This window comes from Mauremys mutica, chromosome 2 (genome assembly GCF_020497125.1).
Source record: "Mauremys mutica isolate MM-2020 ecotype Southern chromosome 2, ASM2049712v1, whole genome shotgun sequence".
NCBI classification, from domain to species: Eukaryota; Metazoa; Chordata; order Testudines; family Geoemydidae; genus Mauremys; species Mauremys mutica.
In genome coordinates, this window is record NC_059073.1 from 83,349,824 (window position 1) to 83,376,087 (window position 26,264).

General features: G+C 42.8%; 1 protein-coding gene across 5 annotated transcripts in view; it reads right to left on the bottom strand.

Moving 5' to 3' along the window:
- The window catches only part of TTC39C (tetratricopeptide repeat domain 39C), a 75,488-nt gene extending 61,128 nt beyond the window's left edge, over positions 1 to 14,360 (bottom strand). Inside the window, exons 1-2 of one of the 5 annotated variants that reach the window (XM_045008251.1) lie at positions 6,512 to 6,637; positions 5,148 to 5,261 (exon numbers count right to left, since the gene is read on the bottom strand). In XM_045008251.1, the coding sequence (XP_044864186.1) occupies positions 5,148 to 5,191 (44 nt within the window). In that variant the 5' untranslated portion in view covers positions 5,192 to 5,261; positions 6,512 to 6,637. Of the gene's footprint in view, positions 1 to 4,784; positions 4,809 to 4,930; positions 4,954 to 5,147; positions 5,262 to 6,511; positions 6,651 to 14,001 lie in introns of those variants that run through there. The other 4 variants (XM_045008249.1, XM_045008252.1, XM_045008254.1 and 1 more) reach the window with 4 other exon arrangements.
- Between the last annotated feature and the right edge of the window lie 11,904 nt (positions 14,361 to 26,264).

Sequence of the window (26,264 nt, forward strand, 5' to 3'; positions counted from 1 at the left end):
ACAAGAACTGAAAAACCTACACTTCAAATACACATTATAGTCTGTTTGATACAACATTTGTAAATATAAACCCATATATATTTTATAATATAAATCTCTTGCTGTGGGGTTTTTCAAATAAATATAGTAATATACAAAAATCAAAGAGGAAAACACACACTTCAAACAAATATTCTAGATATTTTAATCTCCTGAATGTAAATCAACAGGCAAACAAAGAGTAGCTACCAGAAATATAATTGTTAATTCCAGTGACCTGCTTAAGTACTCTTCTGAATATAGAGGGCTTTGCCTGAATTGGGGTCTTTATAGCAGTATGAGTAATTTTACACTAATCTGCAAGATATTAAATTATTAGTTTCTCAGTGAGCAACCAGTTCTTCTAGCCTCACTCCCTCCCATTCATCCTGCATCAGATTAGACTTCCAGCATTTTACCCATTCTCTCCAATTCTTTGCACTCACATAATTTCTACATTTTAATTTAATAATTTCTACCTTTTTTGTTTGGGTGGGTATTTTGCCCACCTCTTTGCCATGCCAATGCCTACAGCTGTTTCCAAAATTATCATTATCCAGTGGGTTTCTCTTTCTAGCAACACATCCTATCCACTGATATTTGTGCTTCCTAATCATCTTAATGTTGCCTGTCACTTCATTTTGCTGCATCCGTTAGTCTGGTTTCCTAGCCAGCAATGTACATTAACATTGTTATCCTCACCATTCTTTTTGATGGTGTCAAGCATCAATGCTATTTTCTTGATGAGGATTTATGGCTTTGAACTATAGATCACCATAAAAAAATATTAGCCAGTAAAGTGCTGGAAAGAGATTTACTGACTTCAAAAGAGTGTATCTCCTTATTTGCTAAGCTTCTCCTGGAATTTAAGAGGAAAACATTGAACTAGAATGAAATGTGCATCAATATATGTTATTTTTTTTAAAATAAGGTTGGGGGGTGATTTTTTCTTAAAGACACGAAGGGGAGTGAACATCTATCACCATTAAACCATTTGCAAAGAGTTGCAGAGGAACTGTGCTACAGTAGTTTACTCTATTCCCCTTTGTTTTGTTTTCCAAAATAATCTTGTGAAGCTCATGTGGCTGTATATTTCTCAAGTGAACATAACACTAAAACTGCTTTAGCCCCACATTTCTTAAAACAGGAACTTATTGTAAGAAGTTATTACTTTAAAAATGTTCATCTTAAAATATGGAATTTAAGTGAAAAAAATCCAATAGCTGAATTGTCTTTGAGATCAACTACTGCAGTGAAATCATGCATTAAGTGTGTTGGTGGTCTCTTTCTAGGTGCTACGCTAGTGATCAATAAGTCTTTAGTTCCTTAGATCTCATTTATCACCTTTCTCGTGTAAAACAGTAGTATTACACCAATTCTCCTGCCCTTTGTTTGCTCAAATGCATTCTGTAAACATTGCCAGTTATTTCTAAAGACTTCCCTGTGCTTTAGAAAAAGATATCAAAATCAATACTGCCACACTGGCTATTTACTTTCTTCATCAGTTATTCTACTTAGGCAATTACTTTATTATAATAGATAATAGCTTACTTACAACCTTTTTTTTTCACTTCCATTCAACAAGCTGGGTAAGGATTTTTATAATGTTGTATCTGTGCAGTAGATGATTTGTTAAGTAATATTTTGCAACATATTTTCAATATTAAAGTCTACACAACTATAAACCTCAAAAACATGTTTCAAATGAAAAGTACAGAAATATGTTTGAAAATCCTTAACTATTACCTTGGATATCTAGCTGCAAGGCAGAAGGTGTTTTTACAGTAAAATACTGTAAAAACAGGATGAACAAGTATTTACATTATCTTAATGGCAGTACTGCTGCTAGATGCCACAATACAATTATGCCAGTGTAGTTCATTTCACTATGGCTCTTAATATAGCTAATTTTGTTTCAGAGGAAAGAGAGGAGCTTGCTCTGCCCTTCCCTGGGGGCTTTAGGTGAAAATAATGCAACAATTAAGGCATTTTAAGAAATAAAGAGATCATAAAAATGAGATTTAGGTTTAGTCAAATTCATATGTCTATGTGCTTCTGATGTGTGCACCACTATTATTCCATTACCTGTGTACTCTATTGTTGTATATTACAATATTTTGTGAAGTATTTCATTTGGTTTTTATATGCAAGGTTTGATAGCTCCTTACAGAAATTAAGTACTTTTGTAAATGTGGGTTTAATGCATGATAGCTTCAGCAGAGTCTACACCAACTTTCAGACAGTATTTATATACAGTACCACATTATATCGAAGGATGCTACCACTCTCGAGTGTCAGTTGCCTCTGCAAAACAAATGACAACTTGGATAGCTGTAAAATCTGCAAGCCACTTCTACAAAGCAGTGAAAATTCAAGCCAGCGAGTGGCCTCCAGAATGGCTAATAGCATATCAACAGTGAAGCAGCACAGTAAAAGAGCAAGTCTACAGTTGTGGAAGTTCACAGAATTCAATTTTTTAGGGTTTTAAGCCACCTCTTTTGTTATATGGATTTCAAGAGAATAGCACATATTTATGTGCACATACTACAGTAGGTAGTGTCATTAGTCTTAAAACAAGAGTCCCTAGAATAATTCTGATACAGCAAATGCAATGTGAAGTTTTCAACAAAGAAGCTGAAGGGAAGCTATTAACTTGTGGCAGCTATGTGGACTAAGTGTCTATTTTCATTAATTCAAGGTTATTTTTGAAACCTAATTGAGGGCTTCAAGTGCCTAAGTAAAAGATCCTCTATTCTCTAAACATGAATGTACCCCTTGATGAGGGGAATTGAAAGATCAGCTTCCTTTAGCTAGCCCCTGCTCCTGGTAAGTTAAGGCCTGCTTTCCATCAGATTCTTAAAGCCATTTCTCTGGGTCTTTTCATAACAGAGGCACAATTAGGGCTCATCTCCCCCACCCTTGCAGGGGCATCGAGCTTCTCAGAGCCTGGTTCCCTAGCATCCTTTCCCATGAAATTCTACACTTCTACCTCTTGCCCATTGTACTTGTTAACCAAAAAAAAAAAAAAAATCCTACTTTTCTCATTTCTGTACTTTCTGCTTAGTATATCCCCCAGTTTTGCACTTTTCCTCTGCCTCTCTTCTTACTGCTACAGGAGAGGGGTTTTTTTGTTTTTGTTTTTTTGCTGTTTTGGATGGGGGCTACCAATTCTAACCATCAGGGCCAGAAACCTTACCCTCCAGATTGTTCTGATGTTGTTCAAAGTCAGCAGGACAAAGGCAGGAAAAAAATTCATTTGCCCTGTTTTGTTTTTAAACTCAAGTCTCGCTGATCAAGACTGTAAACGTCTGAACAGTCCCAACAAGAGCATTCATGTGTGTAAATTAGCAAGAATGACAGCTACTAAATCATCAGTTATATCAACAGACTGCCACCCCCCTTTTTTTCCTGGAGCTTCAGAAATATTTCCAACTTTTTCCATGGCCGACCTTCCATGCCATGGAGTATAAGTTGTCAAGAGAGGAGATACACTTCATCCTTTCCCAAGGAAATGAGCATGGATAATGAACCTGCAGGCCTCCCATCTCTTACCAGTCCAGTGATTAATAAAATGCACATGAAACCAAGATTTCATGTATGGCTTTTGAAAAACTAGCACCACATACATCGTTATTTTAAGATGGCTCCAGAAATCAGGAATTAAAAAAACACCACTAACTCCCTGCTTCCACAAACACAAGTTCTAAAACCTGCCATATTTTAGCTCATATCAAAATTTCAAGTAATATTCATGCAGCAATATTTAAGGACCTTCCCCCCATTGCTAATTTAGCAGTATCTAGAAATGTATTCTACAGTCTATTAGAATGTGACTGATGAGATTCTAAAGTTGAAAAATAGGCTTATCAATGCATTCAAATAATGAAATAGCATGAGAAGATCATGAACAAAATACAAGATGTATCATCTGTTCCAGAAAATAATTTTAAGTACTTCCCAAACTAACAATGAAAATTAAAATATTATTCCTTCTAAACTTATGGATGGATTGGATAACACCTACTGACATATTTTCAAAATAGCAAACAAATCATTAGGAATACAAAACATTCACAAACGAAATATACACATCTTTTTGGTCTGTTTAGCCAACAATGAATAATCCTTTAATGGATTTTAATGTAGCCTGTGCAAATACAAATATAATCTTAGAAAACATTAGACATATGTACACTATTAAACACTTCATTCAATATTAGCTGTATTAGCAATTTCATCTCAGAATTAATGAGCTGAAAGATTTTGGTATAATGACTAAAGATCTACTTGAAATGTGGGATTGTCAAAAAATTGCAGCTGAGTTGCAGACAAGCCATGGAAAATTGTGAAAAAGTAATAATGGACCTTATTACTACTGAAAATAATAATATCCATTATTACTTTTCTGTGATTTTTCCTCTGTCAGTTGCCCAGGGCTGTGAACGGGGGCCCAGAGCTGATAGGAACATTGGGAGGGAGGAGGGAAAGGCGGGACTCCCAACTGTCAGCCACATGGGGCAGCCAGGGCTTTCACTGAGAACCACACAGACAGTAAGACTCCCACCATCAAAACTGCAGTGGAGGCCTAATATTACAGGATTAACAGTATCACCAGTTAAATTGCATTAAACATTAATTGCAAGCAGGAAATGTAGGATGTGTGTTTAATTTACACTTGCCTAATTAACTTTTAAGTTTGTTTTAGTACTAGTTATAGAATATATCTTACATATACACAATTGCTATTTTTCATGACCAGTAGATACCAAGGTAATTTATTGTATAGTCACAGTAGTTAGCACTACTATTTCCAGTGCTGGTCTTCAGATACCACTAGAACATAGTTTCTGTAACATACATATGTTGACCAGTTGCAATAAATAGCATTGAAAAGGTACGTCTCTCAATTAACTTAGCAATGTATTGTGTATATTGCAGAAAAAAATCATCCTCCCACACATCAACACTGGATGAAAGACACAGACGTCATTCTTCTTTAGTAAAAGCCACCTATGCAGAAAGAGAAAAAACAGGAAGAATTAATTTCCACTCAAGCTAAAAATATCTTTAAAAAAATAACAGACATTTAACTTATTTGTTTAACAACTGGTCATTGTACTGACTCTTACCTTAAATCTGAGAGAAGCTCTTTTTTTCCAACTCCTTTCTTCATTGCCACTGCAGTCTTCTAATGGACAAAACTCCCATCATTCAGCTGTCACTGCTTTGAAGCTTTACGTTATCTTGAAACAATAAGTTTCTTCATGTTGAATCTTACAGAAATCTTAAAATCTAGCTGCAGTTTTTCTATTACTCACCCAGTGAAAATTCTGGTGTGTGTGTGTGTGTGTGTGTGAGAAAGCTTTTACCTCATTTTCTGCAGTTCTACCTATGATGGTGTTCCAAAAGTCTCTCTTCAGACTGCCGCAAAAAGCATGCAGCAAGTCTCATATTTGTTTTGCTTCACTATTAATATGCCTTCCCCTCTTCACTTCATTCCCTAGTCTTGCAGTCTTCTATACTGTCACTTACAATAACAGTGAATATAATTGAGATTTTTTTTAATTCGTCCTTCCTGTTTTTCTATTGCCATTTCTAAATATCTTGCTCTTTACCTTTTAGCCTGAGCTCTTTAGAACTCACTTCTCTTTTTTTGATTTCATTTAAATACCATTTCAACACTTAATCGATGCTTTATGTGCTCTTTCAAATTCAACTTCTGTTCTCTTCTGTAATGAAGAGTTTGATGCTTGTTTTTGTGGACTGTCCTTCTGTTAACCTTTCCCAGAATTACTAAATGACGTCTTTATTACTAGGCTTTCTTCTTTTTTACTAGTTTTTAGACTACTATATTTAGATGCCTCAGAACATGCGACTTACAAAAATATTTGAAAAGAAGGATTAGAATGGTCCATGCTCTGTTCAAGGCAGTCATGAACTCACTACAATAGGTCTTTTCCATTTCTAACTACGATGGTCTGAATAATTAATCCAGAGACTACTAGCTCAAGGAATAAGCCAAATAGCAAGAGTACAGTGTTGCCACATCCTCCCACAAAAGCAGTGCCTTTGCAATTTAAAGGAATGAGATGTATGTACTATACTTCATTGCAACATCAGCAATTTTACTTTTAAAAAAATGTAATGAAATTGAGGTTCTATTGTAATTCTGAGTTACAAACACCAGAGTTACGAACTGACCAGTCAACCACACACCTTATTTGGAATTGGAAGTATGCAATCAGGCAGCAGAGACCCCCACCTCAACCCCATCCCCCCAAAAAAGCAAATACAGTACTGTGTGTGATGTTATCTGATAAAACATGACCATGTAGATCATTGTTGCTATCACTGTTATATAATTGCAACAAATCTTGTACAAAGTATGTCAAGTAAGGTGTCTATGGCGAGGTTATGATTTGCTGAATATGATTATGCTATTTGTATGCATGTATCATTTTTGCATCTGAAGTTATGGATATTAACTATGTACCTGTATTTCAAATGTTTTCTCATGTGGTAACATCTACAAGGTATTTAGCCCACACATCCGAAGGGACTATTCAAGTTGAATGGCCCATCAAAGATCACTTAACTCACAATGGAAGATACCTATCTACACTTAAATGGACTTTCCTGTGAATGTTCTAACCGGAGTATGGGGGATGGCCTCTATTATGACTAAGCGAAGCATGCATAGATATGTGACTTGCCCATGTGACTCCGAACACAATCTTGCTCTTTGTAGTTTTCCACAATGGGTTTCCCTTCACTTGGCAGAAGCTATAAAAGGCCCTGGAAACATCTCCATTTTGCCTCTTTCCTGCTCAAACCTCTAGACTTATACTAATGGGAGCATTCTAACCAAGGGACTGAGGCCCTTCCAATGATTTGGAAACAACCAAAGACTTAACAAGCCAGCAGTTTATTTCATCACTGCTACAAGCCTGATCCAAGAACTTTGCAATTGTTGTACGTATTTGATTCCTTTAACCAATTTTAACTCTCACCTTTCTTTCTTTTTATGAATAAGCCTTTAGATATTAGATACTCAAGGATTGGCAACAGTGTGATTATTGGATAAGATCTGAGCCATATATTGACCTGCATATGTGGCTGGTCCTTTGGGATCAGAAAAGCCTTTTGTTTGATTAAATTGATTTTAAATAACCACTCATCATTAAGTCTACTGTATGGGTGTTGAATCCAGGACTGGAATACCTAAGGTGGCTGCATTTCTAACTTCTTGTTAGCCAGTGTGGTGAGATAGAATCATAGACTTTAAGGTCAGAAGGGACCATTATGATCATCTAGTCTGACCACCTGCACAACGCAGACGACAGAATCTTACCCACCCACTCCTGTATCAAACCTGTGTCTGAGCCACTGAAGTCCTCAAATCATGGTTTAACAACTTCAAGGTGCAGAGAACCTCTTCTCCCCATAAAGTTTCTCTATCACACTTTTCTTGTTTCTTACATTTATCTTTCCCCACGCCATGCATGCACCTACAGCTTGAAAATTTTATCACAACTTATAGCAAAACAATTAAGAAGGGCAACACCCAGGTGAGAAGCCAAATGTCTTGGAAAGGATTCTGGATTCTTAACAAGAGGCTGTCACTGGACCCACATGGAGGCTTCATTTTTCGTGTCAGTGTCCAGCTAGGAGGAGTCAGAGTTGCAGACCCTTACACTTTCTCTGCTGTGGCTAGCAGAAGGGGAAAAGATCATTCTCAGAGTACCAATCTTGCGGCAGCAGATAGGCTTACAGACACTCTCCTCCCACCGCCTTTGATTCTGGAACCCTTTTTCAACAACTCGATTTCCAGGTCTATTTCCATTGTTGCTTTCACAAGCACAAGAATAAAATTAATCTGTTTGTATTATTTTCAGTGTTGCTCAAAAAACTCTGAACAGCATCAGTGAAATCTGACAAAACTCCAGTGAGTTTTTGTTCTCTGACAACCTGACAAAGATACATTAGAACCTCCGAGTTACAAACACCTCAGGAATGGAGGTTGTTCGTAACTCTGAAAAAAACATTATGGTTGTTCTTTCAAAAGTTTACAACTGAACACTGACTAAGTAAGGTTTTAAAGCTGTATTCTGCAGGAAAAAAATGCTGCTTTCCCTTTTTTCAGTAGTTTACATTTAACATAGTACTGTAATGTGTTTTATTTATTTAATCTCTGCTGCTGCCTGATTACATACTTCCGGTTCCAAATGAGGTGTGTGGTTGACTGGTCAATTTGTAATTTTGGTATTTGTAACTCAGATTCCTACTGTACAAGTACCCCAGAGAGGCACTGAAGCTGTCTGTCTGCAGAGTTAAGACAACATTTAATCAGTTTATATTTGGTTCATGGTTGTTTAGAAGGTTGTCATGACAACCATTATGGCTAGAATTTAAGCTTTTATTTAAAAAAAGTCTCTATAGAAGTTGATAATATTCATCCAGGAAAGCTGCCTGTTCACTAACATCAAACTTATTTTTCAAGCCTCGATGATCATCCTCTGTCAGGTGTGCTTTAACATATGGCAAGTCATAAGTTTTGTCCCAACAAGATGTCAATTAGTTTACAAAAGCAGTCATTCCGGTTGCAATTATTTGCATGACTTAACATGTGATAGATCAGTTCAACTGCCTAGTTTGTTTGGTCTACAATATAGGCTACTTACACAGAGACAAAAAAAGTTATTACTTTCTTGCTTAAATTTCTGTTCATAACACTGAGGAAAAATTAGCTCTCTTATGAGTCAGTTCAGTGGTTCTCTACCAGAGCTATCCCTTGGGGGTACTCAGGTCTTCCAGAGAGTACATCAACTCATCTAGATATTTGCCTAATTTTACAATAGGCTACTTAAAAAGCACTCGCAAAGTCAGTACAAACTAAAATTTCATATAGACAATTACTACTTTATACTGCTGTATATACTATACAAATATTGTACTTACATTTAAGTGTATTTCAACTAACTTATTTTATAATTATATGGCAAAAATGAGAAAGTAAGCAATTTTTCAGTAATGATGTGCTGTGACACATTTGTATTTTTATGTCTGATTTTATAAGCAAACAGTTTTTAAGTGAGGTGAAACTTGGGGGAGTACGCAAGACAAATCAGACTCCCGACAGGGGTACAGTAGTCGGGAAAGGTTGAGAGCCACTGAGTTAAAATGAATATCCACTGAGGCCAACACTGTATTACTGGGTAATATGCAGGGAGGTCCAGTTAGGATTTCATTCCCAATCCAATTTTCCTTCCTTAAGAACTGAATTATGGTCAGTTTTCAAATATATGTGGTATTAAAAGCTCATGCGTTTTTGGGGGGCAGGGGGAGATGCAGGGAAGAGGGCCACATATGCTGTAGGTAGGAGGGAGGGAGCAAGAAAACTTCAGACTGGTTTGGGATGATCAGTACTCAGTGGCACATCCAGACTGTCACCATGTTCCCATAAAATGATTATGAATTTATGATTACAGACCTGAATTAATATGCTTCATGGGATCTTAAACAACTCTGACATCATAATAAAAAAGGCTGACAAAGGAGGTGCTATCATCATGAATAGGTCGGAATATGAACAAGAGGCTGGTAGGCAGCTCTCCAACACCACATTCTACAAGCCATTATCCTCTGATCTCACTGAGGCAGACACACCCCTAGAACCGCATGCCAGGGTATTCTATCTGCTACCCAAAATCCATAAACCTGGAAATCCTGGACGCCCCATCATCTCAGGCATTGGCAACCTGACAGCAGGATTGTCTGGCTATGTAGACTCCCTCCTCAGGCCCTACGCTACCAGCACTCCTAGCTATCCTCGAGACACCACTGACTTCCTGAGGAAACTACAATCCATTGGTGATCTGCCTAAAAACATCATCCTAGCCACTATGGATGTAGAAGCCCTTTACACCAACATTCCACACAAAGATGGACTACAAGCCATCAGGAACAGTATCCCCGATAATGTCACAGCAAACCTGGTGGCAGAACTTTGTGACTTTGTCCTCACCCATAACTATTTCACATTTGGGGACAACATATACCTTCAAATCAGCGGCACTGCTATGGGTACCCGCTTGGCCCCACAGTATGCCAACATTTTTATGGCTGACTTAGAACAACGCTTCCTCACCTCTTGTCCCCTAACTCCCCTGCTCTACTTGTGCTACACTGATGACATCTTCATTATCTGGACCCATGGAAAAGAAGCCCTTGAGGAATTCCACCATGATTTCAACAATTTCCACCCTACCATCAACCTCAGCCTGGACCAGTCCACACAAGAGATCCACTTCCTGGGCACTACAGTGCTAATAAGCAATGGTCACATAAACACCACTCTATACTGGAAACCTACTGACAGCTATACTTACCTACATGCCTCCAGCTTTCATCCAGACCACACCACAGGATCCATTGTCTACAACCAAGCTCTATGATAAAAATCACATTTGCTCCAACCCCTCAGAGACAGACAAACACCTACAAGATCTCTATTAAGCGTTCTTACAACTATAATGCCCACCTGCTGAAGTGAAAAAACAGATTGACAGAGCCAGAAGAGTACCCAGAAGTCACCTACTATAGGACAGGCCCAACAAAGAAAGTAACAGAACATCACTAGCCGTCACCTTCAGCCCCAACTAAAACGTCTCCAGTGCATCATCAAGGATCTACAACCTATCCTGAAAGACGATCCATTACTCTCACAGATCTTGGGAGACAGGCCAGTCCATGCTTACAGACAGCCCCCTAACCTGAAGCAAATTCTCACCAGCAACCACAGACCACACAACAAAAGCACTAACCCAGGAACCTATCCTTGCAACAAAGCCCGTTGCCAACTCTGTGCACATATCTATTCAGGGGACACCATCATAGGACCTAACCACACCAGCCACACTATCAGAGGCTCCATCACCTGCACATCTACCAATGTGATATATGCCATCATGTGCCAGCAATGTCCCTCTGCCATGTACAATGGCCAAACCGGACAGTCTCTACGTAAAAGAATAAATGGACACAAATCATAACATTCAAAAACCAGTCGGAGAACACTGTAATCGAGTGATCAGGGAGATTGAAGACCTAGAAGTCGCAATAATACAACAACAAAAAATTCAAAAACAGACTCCAACGAGAGACTGCTGAATTGGAATTAATTTGCAAAATGGACACCATTAAATTAGGCTTAAATAAAGACTGGGAGTGGATGGGTCATTACACAAAGTAAAACTATTTCCTCATGTTTACCCCCCCACACACACACACACACACTGTTCCTCACAACTTCTTGTCAACTGCTGCAAATGGACCATTTTGATTACCACTAAAAAAGTTTCTCTCTCTTCTGCTGGTAATAGCTCACCTTAACTGATCACTCTCGTTAGAGTGTGTATGGTAACACCCATTGTTTCATGTTCTCTGTGTACCGGTATATCTATATATCTTCCTACTGCATTTTCCACTGCATGCATCCGATGAAGTGGGCTGTAGCCCATGAAAGCTTATGCTCAAATAAATTTGTTAGTCTCTAAGGTGCCACAAGTACTCCTGTTCTTTTTACTCATTTCTGCTTCACTCTTTCTGAAATCAATCCATTTTCAGAAGCCATTTGAAAAAGACATAGATCTGTTTCAAAAGCTTAAACTAGCTGGATGAAGAGGGCTATAAAACAATTTCTACGCACTGGAGACGTTTTAGTTGGGGCTGAAGGTGACGGCTAGTAATGTTACCATAGGTAAAATATATATTTGAAGAAACTTGCATAAATTAATATGCTAAATGCACATTCTTCCAAACAGCTTTCTGAGTGTCACTAATGTTAATAAGATTAACATCTGTCTCTAAATGTGACAAACTGCAGGTCTCTCAATGCGGCAAGAAGCTGTTCTTTGGAAGAGCACTCCCAATTAGGAGCTATTTCTAAGACTTTACTTTCAAGCACAAAAGGATAAAAATATATTGCTAAATGAGTGATAGCTACTTGGAAGTTAATGATGTTTCTTCAGTTCTGGTTAGCAAGAACATATCTGACACAAACATACAAAAAAGGAAAACTGGCAGGAAAACAGCCTGAAAAGTTAAATACAAATAATATCTATCTTATTTCTAGGCTGGAAATCTACAGTTTATGGTTGAAAAGTCAGCCTTGGACATTTTCTCCCATTTTCATTTCTACATGAAGTTCTGATCACTTAAATTATTTAGGAATAAAGTATTTCAAAAGATCTGGACTTTTGCAGTTAAAGTTGCAACTAGGCCAGTGATTCTTAACCTATGAATCATAACACCACTTATAATCCATTTTCAGATAAATCAGATTTGACCAGCTGCTCACAATTAGTCCTCAAGTGTCAAAATTAACTATGGCATGGAATCATGAGGCACCTCATTTTAAGCCCAAAGGGAAACTGATTGAGACATCTGAGGAGGGATATTTCAGTCACTGAATATGAGTTCATAATATGAACAGGACTGATAAACTTTGATCCAGGCAAATATAGTTTACTAAAATAGTCTGTGTAACTTGATTTTCCCTTTGATATTTACATTGTAATAATCAATTTAGAATAACAAGAAAACTAAAACAGATTTTATGAAAGATTTCAGAAACAAAGGTTCCCTATAACAAGATGAACAATCTGCTGAACATGCAATTATTAATACATAAAATAAAATAGTTTTTTTTTAGTTCTTAAGCCATCACTTCCCTCTCCACCAAAAATAGTTGTATTTGTATCAAATTTAATTTTTATAAATGAAAAAAATAAGGAAGCCTATGAAGTACTTGCAATACCACCAACACAGACTTGTTTTTAACTCAATTTAGGTCTTAAATGAATATTCTGCTGTACAGACAATAGCACTGTGGGGCATATAAATTTAGAAAACAACTATAATGCCAGAGCTCCAGCCATTATGAAAAGAGTTAATTCTTCTCAACTATGCAGGAAACTTAACTATCTTAAAATTAATGTAGTCATAGACTAATATCTACTGTTACAACTATATTCAAGTAATTTCTAGAAAGCAACTTCTTTCTTTATCTAGATACAACACATGGTACAGATTGTCTAGTTATTTTATGGCTTCATCACAGCAGCATTCAAGTTACCTCCTATCACTATCTAGTGTCTCAGTCCAACTCACTCGCTCACATATAAGCTTAAACACTAAACATCTTCAGGATGTTTTCATTGGAAGACACGTATATTAAGCAAATCTTATTGTTTATTCTTCTGTGCACATGCGTAGCTACTCATCAGTGATCGTGAGATTTACAAGTGCCCATCAAGGAAAGGTAAATTCCCCTGGTTTTTATATTTTAAAAAAATGGTGGTTCGCCTCTGTCAAGTCAGGTGATACAGACTAACAGTTTGCAAATATCACATATTGAAATGTTTCCCTAGAGTTCAGATTAATTAACAGAAATCTGTGAATCCTCACTTCTCATGCAAGGCTGGGACCCGTTTAAGAGTCAGAGGCAGGCAGTCTTTTTCTTGCAGAGCAATTCGGGGAACAAAATGTAGCGCTAAGTGGTTAATCTGCCCTAGGGAACTGAGAGAAAAGCCTGACGGCATCACAAAACCACCTCCTGCCGTAACCGTTTGCACGAGGAAGTGCCCTGGTCGCCCGACACCCGCCATGTGGATGGACGTCCGCCGCTCCCGCCCAGGCGGGGCGCACAGCCAGCGGCTGCCCAGGCTGCGTGGGAAGGAGGGAGCGGGCTTCGCACACGCACCGGGGGAGGCGGGGAGCGCCGCGCCGCCCGGCGCGGGGGGGATGAGCCGGGGCAGGTGTCGGTGGGGGGAGCCGAGGCGCTGCGCCGGGGCTGAGGACGGGCGGCTCGGGCCAGCGGGAAGCGGTACCCGGCGGGGGGCAGCAGCAGCAGCCCCTGCCCTCGGAGCCCGGCTCTGCGGGGGGACAGGGGCAGGGACGCCCGGCGGAGGCGGGGGCTGGTACCGGTATTTCCTGAAGAGCTGGTCGGACTCGCGGAAGCCGTTGTTCAGCAGCATGTTGATCCCGGCCAGCGCCAGCTCCGCGTCCTCGACAGGCAGCGGCGGCTCCTCGTCCTCCAGCGGCGGCGGCGGCGGCTGCTGCGACCCGGCCATGGCGGCGAGACCGAGCCGGCTCCCCGGGCTCCTGTCACCTGAGGCGGGAGGGGAGCCGGCCGGCGGCGCCGCGTACGGGAGGGGAAGGAGGAGCCTGGGCCGCTCCCTCGCTGTGGTGCCCGCTGCGGTGCCGAGCCTGCTCACGCGCCCCCCGCTCTACAGCAAAGGCTTTGATAACGCGCATGCGCGAGAGACCTGCGCGTGGGCGACGGAGCTGTTGCCCTTGTCGCCCGTCCGCTTTTGCTGCTGCAGCCGCCGGGCCGGGGGTGGAACGGGGCTGGGGGGGGCCGCGCGGTGGCTGCCGCTGGGCGCGCGCGCGGGGCTGACGAGCGCCGAGAGGGGCCAAGCCGCGGAGAGGGGCGGTGAGGGCAGCGTCGCCGCCAGGAACAGCGGCAGCAGGGCGCTGCTGGGTCCAACGCCCGCAGCCAGTTCCCAGCCTGGGTTGCAGCCAGCGGCTGCGTGGAGCGATAGCGAACTGTGCCCGCAGCAAAGCGCAGAGCCGCCGCCCGCTGGGCCACCCGGGTGTCCCGAGCGCGCGGTGATCCAGCGCCAGCTTGGGAGGCTAAGCAGGGGGATTTAGGACCCAGTCCTGCAAAGGGATCCGTACAGAGGAGCCCTTAACCGCACAGACTCAGAGGGACCCGAAGAAGAGCTCTGTGTCCCGCCAAAGCTTGTCTCTCTCCCCAGCACCAGTTGGTCCAATACAAGGTATCACCTCACCCACCTTCTCCCTCCAGAATCCCACTAGACCGCTTACAAGTACATAACTGCAATTATACACATAGTGGGTTTTAAGCATTTTCATCCTGTAATGCACAAGAGAATGTCTCATGGACCAGCTCCCTTCCACACACTCAAAATCCCCCCCTCCCTGCAAACTTCCTCAAAATATTAATTCTGTGGACTCCAGGGAACAGGCTGGGTTAGAGGTTTTTTGGAGGGGGATGGGGCAGGAGTCCCATGTACAGCGTAGGAGGGAGTTTGTGCCTGGAGCTTTTCTGAGTTTCCTTCCTCACCCTTTGCATTTTCTCATGTCCTTCTCCCAAGACTCCCTCTCTTCACTGCATTAGTGCACCTAGCACATGCAGCAGCATGAGTGCTCTCCAGCTGCACAGCTAGCAGAAGAGCTATTAATAGTTCTGAGTCCTTGTGCAGAATCCTGTATTTCCCTCAGCAGCTGAGCCCCCAGAGCTGTGTAGCGGGGAAGCTCAGCCTTTTCTTTCTCTGCATTGCAGCTTTCACTTTTCATTGTTTTTTTTTTATTTTATTTTTTAAAATGATTTTACTGCTGGTGAAAGAGGGAGAATTCACTGCTTTACAGACTGAAGGTTTTTGGTTTTTCCTAGCGCAATGCCTTTGCAGCTCTCCCTATGCCATTCTGCCAATGGGCACCACTCATGAGTTTACCCCACTCCTCACTAGGAGTCACTGAACCAGAGTCACTGAACCAGACTGTAAACCGTGTATATAATAGAAACCACTTGAAGCCATGGGGTGCGGCAGCATCCTTAGTTCCAGCACTTATGCCTCTCACCAGTGTACCTACTAGTGGTAATGGGAACTTCCCACTGTAAAGCCTAACGTCCATGCCAGAGCACCCTTTTTTTAGTTTCATTTAAATCCAAATAATGCAGATCATTGAGTGAGCTATGGACAAGTGTACTACCATAAAGGTATCAATCCTAACCCAAACAATTATAATTTAACACACTGTTAAACTCCCCACATCTTCCTAAACAAGAGACTCTTCTTCCTGGATTCAGTTTTGTTAAGACACAAGACGCCACCATCTTCACAGTCCTGAAACCCTCCAAGAAATTTGAGTGGAGCAAAATACAAATCTGTTTATCTTCAGGGTAGGTACAGAACGAGGAAAAGGCAGCTCTGCAGTATGCTTTTTGCTTTCTCTTACACCTAGAAGGGATGGGATTGAGGCAGCATCACCGCCCCTCAACCTGTTGTCAAATAACACTAAGTTAGAATCACACTCTGAGGTGTGATTCTGGGGGCAGCCGCTCTTTGCAACCATGTAACCAGTGAGTCCAAGAAGCAATGCAGAAATACATGGTCTGTGGGTTTCCTGACAGCTACAGATATTGAAGGCTAATCACTGCCACTGAGAAGCAAACAGCCACCCCTCTATTCCCCAAATTCATGTAGTTTCCCAGCCTTTGGTGTGAATAACCCAATAACTCTTTAGCATAGGCCCTGTGTTATAGAATATCAGGGTTGGAAGGGAATTCAAGAGGTCATCGAGTCCAGCCCCCTGCTTAAACAATCCCCAGGCAGATTTTTATCCCAGTTCCCTAAATGGCCCCCTCAAGGATTGAGCTCACAACCCTGGGTTTAATAGATCAATGTGCAAACCACTGAGCTATCCCTCAGTATTCATCACTATTGTTCTGTGGATCCAGTGTGTAGGGAGCTTGGAATCCTTGCAGTTTTGTCTTCCGGCTCCTCTGGACCATTTTGGCAGAGCTACTACTGCTAATCTATGTTCTGTACCAAATGCTGTTGTTACTACTCAGCAACTAGTTGTCTATCTTACAGCTAGGAAATGAATTACCACTTCAGAAAAGTATACATCTATGGAATAGTTTTGCAGCATAAGACTGCATTTCATTCGTACAAGGAGAAATGTAATCTACTTAAACATCAGTGGTAGGGTAATGTGACTTTTGCAGTGTGAGTTTTACTGCCTATTAGCCATAGTTTTATAGTGCCTCTATTATAAACTGCATTTCAGCTCTTTAGTGCAGAGCAGATCAGCAGTTGAGATCAGCAATGCTGCAAGTTGCATTGTGTGTTGCATAGTGATAACAGCGTTAGCAGAGCTGAGGATGGATTAAGGTTAGGTTGATTTACACAGGGGACATGGAGTTGCTGATTCAGTTTACAAGATGGGGTGTGGTAATGAGAAAACCTAAATGAACAGAGCAACATATGGGATTTGTACTGGTTAATGTCACCTTTCCACCCCACCATCCCCCTAAACCACCACTCATCCTTAATGTCACTTTAGTAGTTCATAACATATGAAGTGCATTTGTACAGCATTATTCTTTTTAAAGAGTGTTTTATTACTAATTAATTATTCCTCAATACACCTATTTGTAGCAATGTAGCATTATTATCCCCTTTTTCAGAAACAGAGAAGATACACATCCATACTTTCTTCATTTTCATCTTACTTTGAAGATTTCTAATACTACCATGCATCTGAAGTAAATTTTATAAATAACTGTCAATGAAACATTGATTTTTGGGAAAAAGATCTCAGAAAACTGGAAGAGAAATACATTTTATCAGAAGTTGGACTTATTTTATTTTTGCATAGCTCAAGTCCCACGTATCCTGTTTTTGAACCTTGAGGTCAGCCTAATAAACTTTTCTTACATTCCAGTAACTGATCACAAATGAACTCTAAACAGAACTAAAACTTTGTAAACTTAAAACATTGTGGATGAAAATGGATCACTAATGAGATAATGGAGCCTTTCACCTCTAAGGGTATGTCTACACTACAAGAGTAGTTCGATTCAACTTAAGTCGAATTTGTGGAATCGACCTTACAAAGTCGAATTTGTGTGTCCACACTAAGGACCCTAATTCAACTTTGTGAGTCCACACTAACGGGGCAAGCATCGACTTTGGAAGCGGTGCACTGTGGGCAGCTATCCCACAGTTCCCGCAGTCCCCGCTGCCCATTGGAATGCTGGGTAGAGCTCCCAATGCCTGCTGGGGGAAAAAATGTGTCGAGGGTGCTTTTAGGTAACTGTCATCATTGAACCGTCACTCCCGCTGGCAGGAAATCAGTTCGCGCACTTTTCCTGTTAGTGACAGCGCGGACGCCACAGCACTCCACTGCGATCATGGAGCCCGCTGCGATCATCGCTGCACTTATGGCCGTTGTCAACTCCTCGCACCTTATTGTACACCTCTGCAACAGTCAGATGCTGAGAAATCAGTCGAGGAGGCTCCGGCAGCGCGGTGAGGACATGAAGTCACAGAGTGGCACAGACCTCTCAGAAAGCACGGTACGCCACGCCGTGGAGATCATGGTGGCAATGGGTCATGTTCATGCTATGGAACAGTGATTCTGGGCCCGGGAAACAAGCACGGACTGGTGGGACCGCATAGTGCTGCAGGTCTGGGATGAATCACAGTGGCTGCGAAACTTTAGGATGCGTAAGGGAACTTTCCTTGAACTGTGTGACTTGCTGTCCCCTGCTCTGAAGCGCAAGGACACCCGGATGCGAGCAGCCCTGAGTGTGCAGAAGCGAGTGCCCATAGCCCTCTGGAAACTTGCCACGCCAGACAGCTACCAGTCAGTAGCAAACCACTTTGGCGTGGGCAAATCTACCATAGGGCTTGCTGTGATGCAAGTAGCCCACGCAATCGTTGAGCTCCTGCTCTCAAAGGTAGTGGCCCTGGGAAACGTCCAGGTTGTCATAGATGGCTTCGCCGCGATGGGATTCCCAAACTGCGGTGGGGCTATAGATGGGACTCACATCTCTATCCTGGGACCAGCCCACTAGGCCAGCCAGTATATTAACAGAAAGGGCTACTTTTCAATGGTGCTGCAATCACTGGTGGACCATAGGGGACGCTTTACCAACATCAACGTCGGGTGGCCGGGCAAGGTTCATGATGCGCGTGTGTTCAGGAACTCTGGTCTGTTTAGACGCCTGCAGGAAGGTAGTTTCTTCCCGGACCACAAAATAACTGTTGGGGATGTGCAGATGCCTACAGTGATCCTCGGGGACCCAGCCTACCCGCTAATGCCCTGGCTCATGAAGCCCTATACAGGCGCCTTGGACAGTGACAAGGAACTCTTCAACTACCGGCTGAGCAAGTGCAGAATGGTGGTGGAGTGTGCTTTCGGACGTCTCAAGGGGAGATGGAGGAGCTTACTGACTCGCTCGGATCTCAGCGAAACCAATATCCCCATTGTTATTGCTGCTTGCTGTGTGCTCCACAATCTCTGTGAAAGCAAGGGGGAGACCTTTATGGCGGGATGGGAGGTTGAGGCAAATCGCCTGGCTGCTGATTACGCTCAGCCAGACACCCATGCAATTAGAAGAGCCCAGCGGGAAGCGCTGCGCATCCGAGAGGCTTTGAAAGATAGATTCCTCAGGTTGCAGGGTAACCTGTGACTGTTCAGTTTCTTTACAGAGAAGCTGAACCTGCCCCTGTTTCAGTTACTGTTGACTTTCTTTTGCGGTTACATACCCCGTTCACCACGTATCCCCCCTTCCAACACACGTTTAAAAATAAAGCTAATGGAATATTGTTAATTAACAACGTTTTCTTTACTAATGAATTCGCGTTAAAGGGTTGAAACAGGGATGCAGACTGTGGTGGGTAGGGTGTGCAGTGATGTACAGACTGCTTCTACACTCGAGGAATGACAGGCTCCTGGTCCTAGAGCGGTCTGCAGTGCCGGACTGGTTGTTTCAACGGAGCCTGCCATCCCTCCTTTTCGGGACTCTGTGTGCAGGGGCTCTGTGGCCTTGTGGCGGGGGAGGACTGGGGGGAGGACGGTTACAGGTGGGTGTGCAGGAAGGGGTGAAGGGTGAAGGCTCTGGGCTGGGGGTGGGGGCGTAGGAAGGGGTGAGGGGTGTGTGGGGAGGGGGAGGAGGTGTAGGGGGATGAGGGCTCTGGCTGGGGCTGAGGGTTTGGGGCATTGGAGAGGCTCAGGGCTATGGTGGAAGGGCAGGGTAAGGGCAGCCTGCCTTGCCATTTGTGGATGGCAGGCGCTAGGACCCTGGGGCAGCAGACAGCATTTCTGCGGAGAGCCGCTCTACTGTCAGGCAGGGACGCAGCGCGGCGGGGCGGGGGGAGACCCGTGGGGGCCAGGGCCCGATCCAGGCAGGGCCAGGGGAAAGACCCAGCTCCAAATATAGCTAGAGCAGGGCACCTGCCGCTTATGCACAGAACATGAAAAACACCTCCCAGACTGATCAGGGTGCCTAGTGACTGCACTGTGTGTGTGACCTGCTGTAGATCCTGCCCCCGTGTCTGTACCCTGGTAATGGTGACTGTCCTATGCAATTACCAAACCCCTCCCCCCCCTTCACACAAAGTCTTCTGTAAAGTCTATATGACGGAAACAATAATGAACAGCAAACTATTTTTAATAATCAACTACACAGTTAGTGGATGAAACTGGGATTTGGCCTTGGGTGACCCAGAAACGGAAGGACTTCTCAAAATTTCAATCTCAAGACCATGCACAGCACCTATCTCATGCGCAGTCACTCAGGGAAAGTTTGAATTTTCGGTATTCACTTTCATTGCCTGGGGGATTGCACTGCAGATCAGACAAGCGGGGCAGGACAGCAGAATCCGTGGAGCAGCCAGGCATGGTAAGCCAAAGACTTTTGGCTGCTTAAAAGTGAATGTATACCACTGTCCTCTTGCTGCAGGCAATCCTGAAAGCATAAACTCTGCCCCTGTTCCACCCCCTCGCATCTGTTCCCTGGGAAAGATCCCTGTATGCTGCCACTCTGCAGCCTCCACCACGTGGCTGTAAAGTGACGCTTCTTGTTATGCAAAGGAACAGTGAAGCACTCCCAATACTAATAGTAAACAAATTACTCTAATTAAATGCAGGAGTCTCCGAGCGAGATAACCCTGAGGAGGGGCACAGAAAGAGATAGAGAGCGCATGCTGCGTGAAAGCGAGCACAAACCAGGGGCCTATGCTGCCATGCTCGTTGAGGCAATGGTCCCGGAGTACCAGATGAAAGCCTGGCGTGGAAAAGTGTGCTACTTCGGAGCACCCAATAAGGCAGCTCTCCCCAGGAACCTCATGCAGAGGCTTTTCGATTACCTCCAGGAGAGCTTCTCGGAGATCTCCCAAGAGGATTTCAGTTCTATCCCCATATATATTGACCTTCTTTTCAACTAGTAACTATTCCTGCTCCATTAAAAATAAATGTTAACATGTTTAAAGCACTTACAGACTGATCCTTCCCCTGATTCAGGGTCCGGGGTAACGGCTGGGGAGGGTTGGTAGGGGATCTCAGTGAGGGTGATGAAGAGATCCTGGCTGTCTGGAAAATCAGCGTTGTAACCGCTGTCGACTGCCCCCCCATCTCCTTCCTCATCTTCCCCGTCTGCGAACATCGCCGAGGAACTGGCTGTCGACACTATCCCATCCTCAGAGTCCATGGACACTGGTGGGGCAGTGGTGGCAGACCCACCGAGAATGGCATGCAGTGCCTCGTAGAAGCGGCATGTCTGGGGCTGGGCTCCGGAGCGTCCGTTTGCCGCTTTGATTTTTTGGTAGCCTTGTCTCAGCTCCTTGACTTTCACGCGGCACTGCGTTGTATCCCGGCTGTATCCTCTGAGTGCCATGGCTTTGGAGACCTTCTCGTAGGTCTTGGCATTACATTTGTTGGAGCGCAGCTCTGAAAGCGCAGACTCATCGCCCCACACAGCGATCAGATCCAAGACTTCCTGATCAGTCCATGCTGGGGCCCTCTTTCTATTCTGAGATTCCCTGGACTCCTCTGCTGGAGAGCTCTGCATCGTTGCCAGTGCTGCTGAGCTCGCCACGACCGTCCACACAGGAAATGAGATTCGAACTGGCCAGACAGGAAAAGGAATTCAGATTTTCCCGGGTCATTTCCTGTGTGGCTGGTCAGAGCATCCAAGCTCGGACTGCTGTCCAGAGCGTCAACAGAGTGGTGCACTGTGGGATAGCTCCCGGAGCTACTAAGGTCGATTTGCATCCACACCTAGCCTAATTCGACATAGCCATGTCAAATTTAACGCTACTCCCCTCGTCGGGGAGGAGTACAGAAGTCGAACTAAAGAGCCCTCTATGTCGAATTAAATAGCTTCGTGGTGTGGACGGGTGCATGGTTAATTCGAATTAACGCTGCTAAATTCGAATTAAAGTCCTAGTGTAGACCAGGCCTAAGTCACAAATTCAACTTTAACCCGGTTTGGTAATGGTTGAAAACTATTACCATATGACGGCTCTTCAAAAGTCTATATGAAATGATATTATGTTTCCAGTCCAGTTTCTAGTGGCTAGATACCCAAACTGTAAAGCCACCATCACAGTTGGCTCTCATTAACATGTATGTTGACAGTCTCAACAGAGAGGTCAATCAATCACTGAATGTCCCTGGCAAATTATCCTTTTTCCCTTAGAAGAGCTCCTTCCAGTGCAGTATGAAGAAGCCTGCAATGCTGCTGCCTATCCTATACTTGTTTTATGGATAGACAGAGATCTTCTTCCTTCTGTCAGATCAAAATTTTTCAAGGTCAGTAAAATTCACGGGGCAAACAAGAATTGTTCTCTTTAATTAACTAGCCACAATTTTCACTCTAGCTTCCAGGATAGCTTATTAAAAAAAAGGATGCTAGCTACATTATTCATATCCTTTAAGAGCTATGAGACTGATTTACAACTACCCTGTGTAGTAGAGGAGAATCAGGGTGGTAGCTTATTACACTCACTTTGTAAATGTCTGTTGTCACACTTCAGGGGGAGCTGTATCTTTGACCCACTCATTCAGACTATCTGTGGACACCCCTTTAAAGTGACAGGCCTGCACTTGTGGAACCCTTCTGCCAGGTGTTGACAGCAGTAGAAAAGGTTGGGTTCATTTTCTAAGGGCTTTCTTGAAGACTTAACTAATGCCAGCTTGAGCCACCACCCAAAAACCTAGGAAATTACATTTACCACCATAGGTATCATCACAGTTGCCAGGAGGACTGAAGTTGGGACTCCTGTTAAAGCCTGCTATGGGGTTGGAGTCTTGCCTCAGAGAATTTATGGATTTATTAATATCTGGGTTTCCCAAGTTTATTCTGTTGTATCCTGCCCTCTTTCTCACCTTAATAAAGTTCTCTTTGTTTTAACCCCTTGACTCAGTGCCTACAAGTTGGGAAGTACTGTATATTGCCCAATGTGGCTGGTGCATTCTAGCCATTTCTCTCCTCCTCACTGGGTTGGAAAACTCCAAGCATGCTGGCAGTCCAGTGCTGCCTGGACTACACTGGGAACTCTACCATCTAACCCAGCTGGAGTATTTCAGCTTTAATTGCATGGTCAGGAGGTCCACACCAGTCTCTTGGGTAGGCTGCTGCTGTCTCTGCAGCATCAACCCAAACTGACTCAGCTCTGCTCCAGCCACTGCTGCTCTGCACCATCTATCACTTTGAAAGCACCACTGCTACTCTGCATCGTCTGTTGCCTCAGAGCTTTCACCACGGCTCAGTACCATCCACTGCCTCAAAGCCACCCTCAGCTCTGTACCATCCACTGCTCTGTAGCAGTCTCAGTTCAGTTCTTTTAGAAGGACCAGTACTATCTAGGAACCTTAACTGAGTCCTCACCACCAGAGGCACACCCAACAAAAGGCAGAAGATGTTTTCCTGCTTTTCAGCTCTGTCCAAGCTCACTTACCGAAATATGCATGACAGCAGTCTCAGTGAGGGTGACCCCAGACATATGCAATGTTGACGTCTAGTCCTTGTATTTCCCCAACAAGATCAGTAACATTTAATTGCCCCCAAACTCAAAGTTTAACTGTACTTTTACCAAAATGCCCCAAACTATCAAACCTATTCAACCAATTCCCTTTGCCCTCCAACAGATGTTGGCAGAGAGCCTCCTCCCCGATGGAGTCCCTGCTCATCTGGAGTCTGAATCAGCTCTCGGCCATTCTTCTCCCATTTCAACAATGGGTGACAATAGAGAGCTCTTTATTCTCTAACATTTCAGACCACAGGATTTACATTGATACTTCTCTCCCCCATTCTTAAACCAGGTCCCCCTGTCATAATAACTGTGTTTACCACCCTTGTTTCTTCAGCAGGTCCTACTGGGTTTTGGCACCTACTGTAGACTTCCCTCAAGAGCTGTGAACAGTATGAAAATGCAGTGACAGTTCAAAACAAAGTGTTATTTATTTAACCATAGGCCTACATGCATACTATCTTACCTAAGCCTTAGCCTTGCCTCGCAGATTTAGTAAGTCACTCTTGTCCTAGGCACTCCCAAGCAGTGGGGCTGGTGAGATAGTCTTCACTCCTGTGGCTGCTGCCTCTGTCTGTTTGACCCTCAGTCAGCATCTCCACCTCTGCGTTCCCTGGCCATTTTTATCCATTTCCAAGCTCCATTTTCTGTCCTGGGACACCTGAACCTGGGGTATCCAGTTTATGCATCTCATCAGCCAACCAGCAGTGGTTTCACTGTTTTGTCCATTTAAACACCAGCAATTGAGTTAGAGTCATTGTCTGTCTTCTTGGAAATGTGTAAAACCACCCACGATTGAGTTATCTTCCACCCCCCCCGCCCCCCATGTAGCAGACAACATAATAGTAATCACATAAACAGAGGTACACACAGTATTTATTTAAAATAATACAGATATCTCCCATGGGCTTCACAACTGTACAAGGTATAAGACAGTGTAGAATCAGGCCCCCATTACTTTAAAATCCTTTCAAGTACTTGTCACTCTAGTTTAAAGGTCAAATATAATCCAATTGTTAATTCTGAAAAGAGGTTAGAATTCAGGATACAAATGTCACTTTCAGACTGGCCTGTTAGGGATGTTTGAGCTATGTCAGTAATAGCCAGTGAATTTATAACTTTGAACGTTTTCCTCTTTTATTTATAAATTCCACTTCGTAAGAATGATATGAGAAGCCCAAGTGATTCTAAGGAATCATTGTCATTTGTAAGTAGCTAAAGTCACTTAGTCTTTGGTTTTGTACCTCATAATATACCATTGACGCATGCAGTAATGAAAGTCACTGCCTATTGTGTCTAATCACTTAAATATTTATGAGGTGAGCTTTACATCTGTTATCATCATGTGTTTTTTATGAAGCACAGCAGCCAAATGATACTACAAAAATCACACTAATCTTCATAGCTTGCTCTCCACAATTTCCTTTTAATGCTATTTGTCATTTTTAGGGCTAAATCCTGACCTTTGGTGAACACCTGAAGCACCTAGTGAAGTCAGTGGGAATACAAAATGTGATCCACAAGTCATTTCACTGTAGGTACTCCTGGCCTGTTTTTCAGTGGCCTTCTCAAAGCTCACAGAGAGGAAGAAAGAAAAGCCAAAGATGATCCACAGGAAATGGGTTAGGGTGACCAGATGTCTCCATTTTATAGGGAAAGTCCCGATATTTGGGGCTTTTTCTTATATAGGCCCTTATTACCCCCCACCCCCGTCCCAATTTTTCACACTTGCTATTGGTCACCCTAAAATGGGTACACTTTCAGAGTCGCCTGACCACTCTTAGATGTCCCTAATCTCCACTACTAGCAACTGGTTCTTTTATTACTTGCTGCTACAGGGCTAACAAAATTCAGGCTTTTTCCAGATTTACTATTGCTCTGGACCCAACATTTACTCAATCATACAAAGAGATGAATTCATGGATTTACTTGTTGCTGCTTCTAGACTTTCTGGCACTGACTGTTCTGCTTAAATGTAACAAATAATATATTTTTAAAAAGTCTATAATATAAAACAAAATTCATTGTCATATGCAGTCACACAGCTGGAATTTTGTACTGCAACATATGAAAGTGTGTTATTTTTGCTATTTAAAGAACATTAAATAACAGTTTTTTTCAGAATCAACACCAAACATATGTGCATAATTCCAGAAAAAACAAAGGAAAAACAAGTATTAAATACTAACAACAGCTCTGTTCAGGCAGCAGTCACATGCTGGCCTAGTTTACCAAAATTACTTGGGAAAACTTCTTCCCACACAGACTAATCTTATCTAAGGTACCATCACAATATTAGAATTTTTAAAAGACAATTTAAAATGTTTTACTTTCAGAAGGCTGACTTCTCACAGAGCTCAGAATTCCATCTTAGCAGGAGAAAATACCTACTTAGGCTGCTTCTATCACAAAGGACCCTAAATGCTTAAATCCAGCTAACAGACTGGCCTTATTTATGAACGGATAAATCTCTTTCTTTCTCTCTTTTCTCATTTGCAAATACACCCGCAAAATCATTTAAAAAGTGCCATAATGGTTTCAAGCTTCTGATGGAAAATTAATGATCTGTAAAGCTGTAGATAATTATGACAAACATTTCAGCTGTAGTAAAGTGTC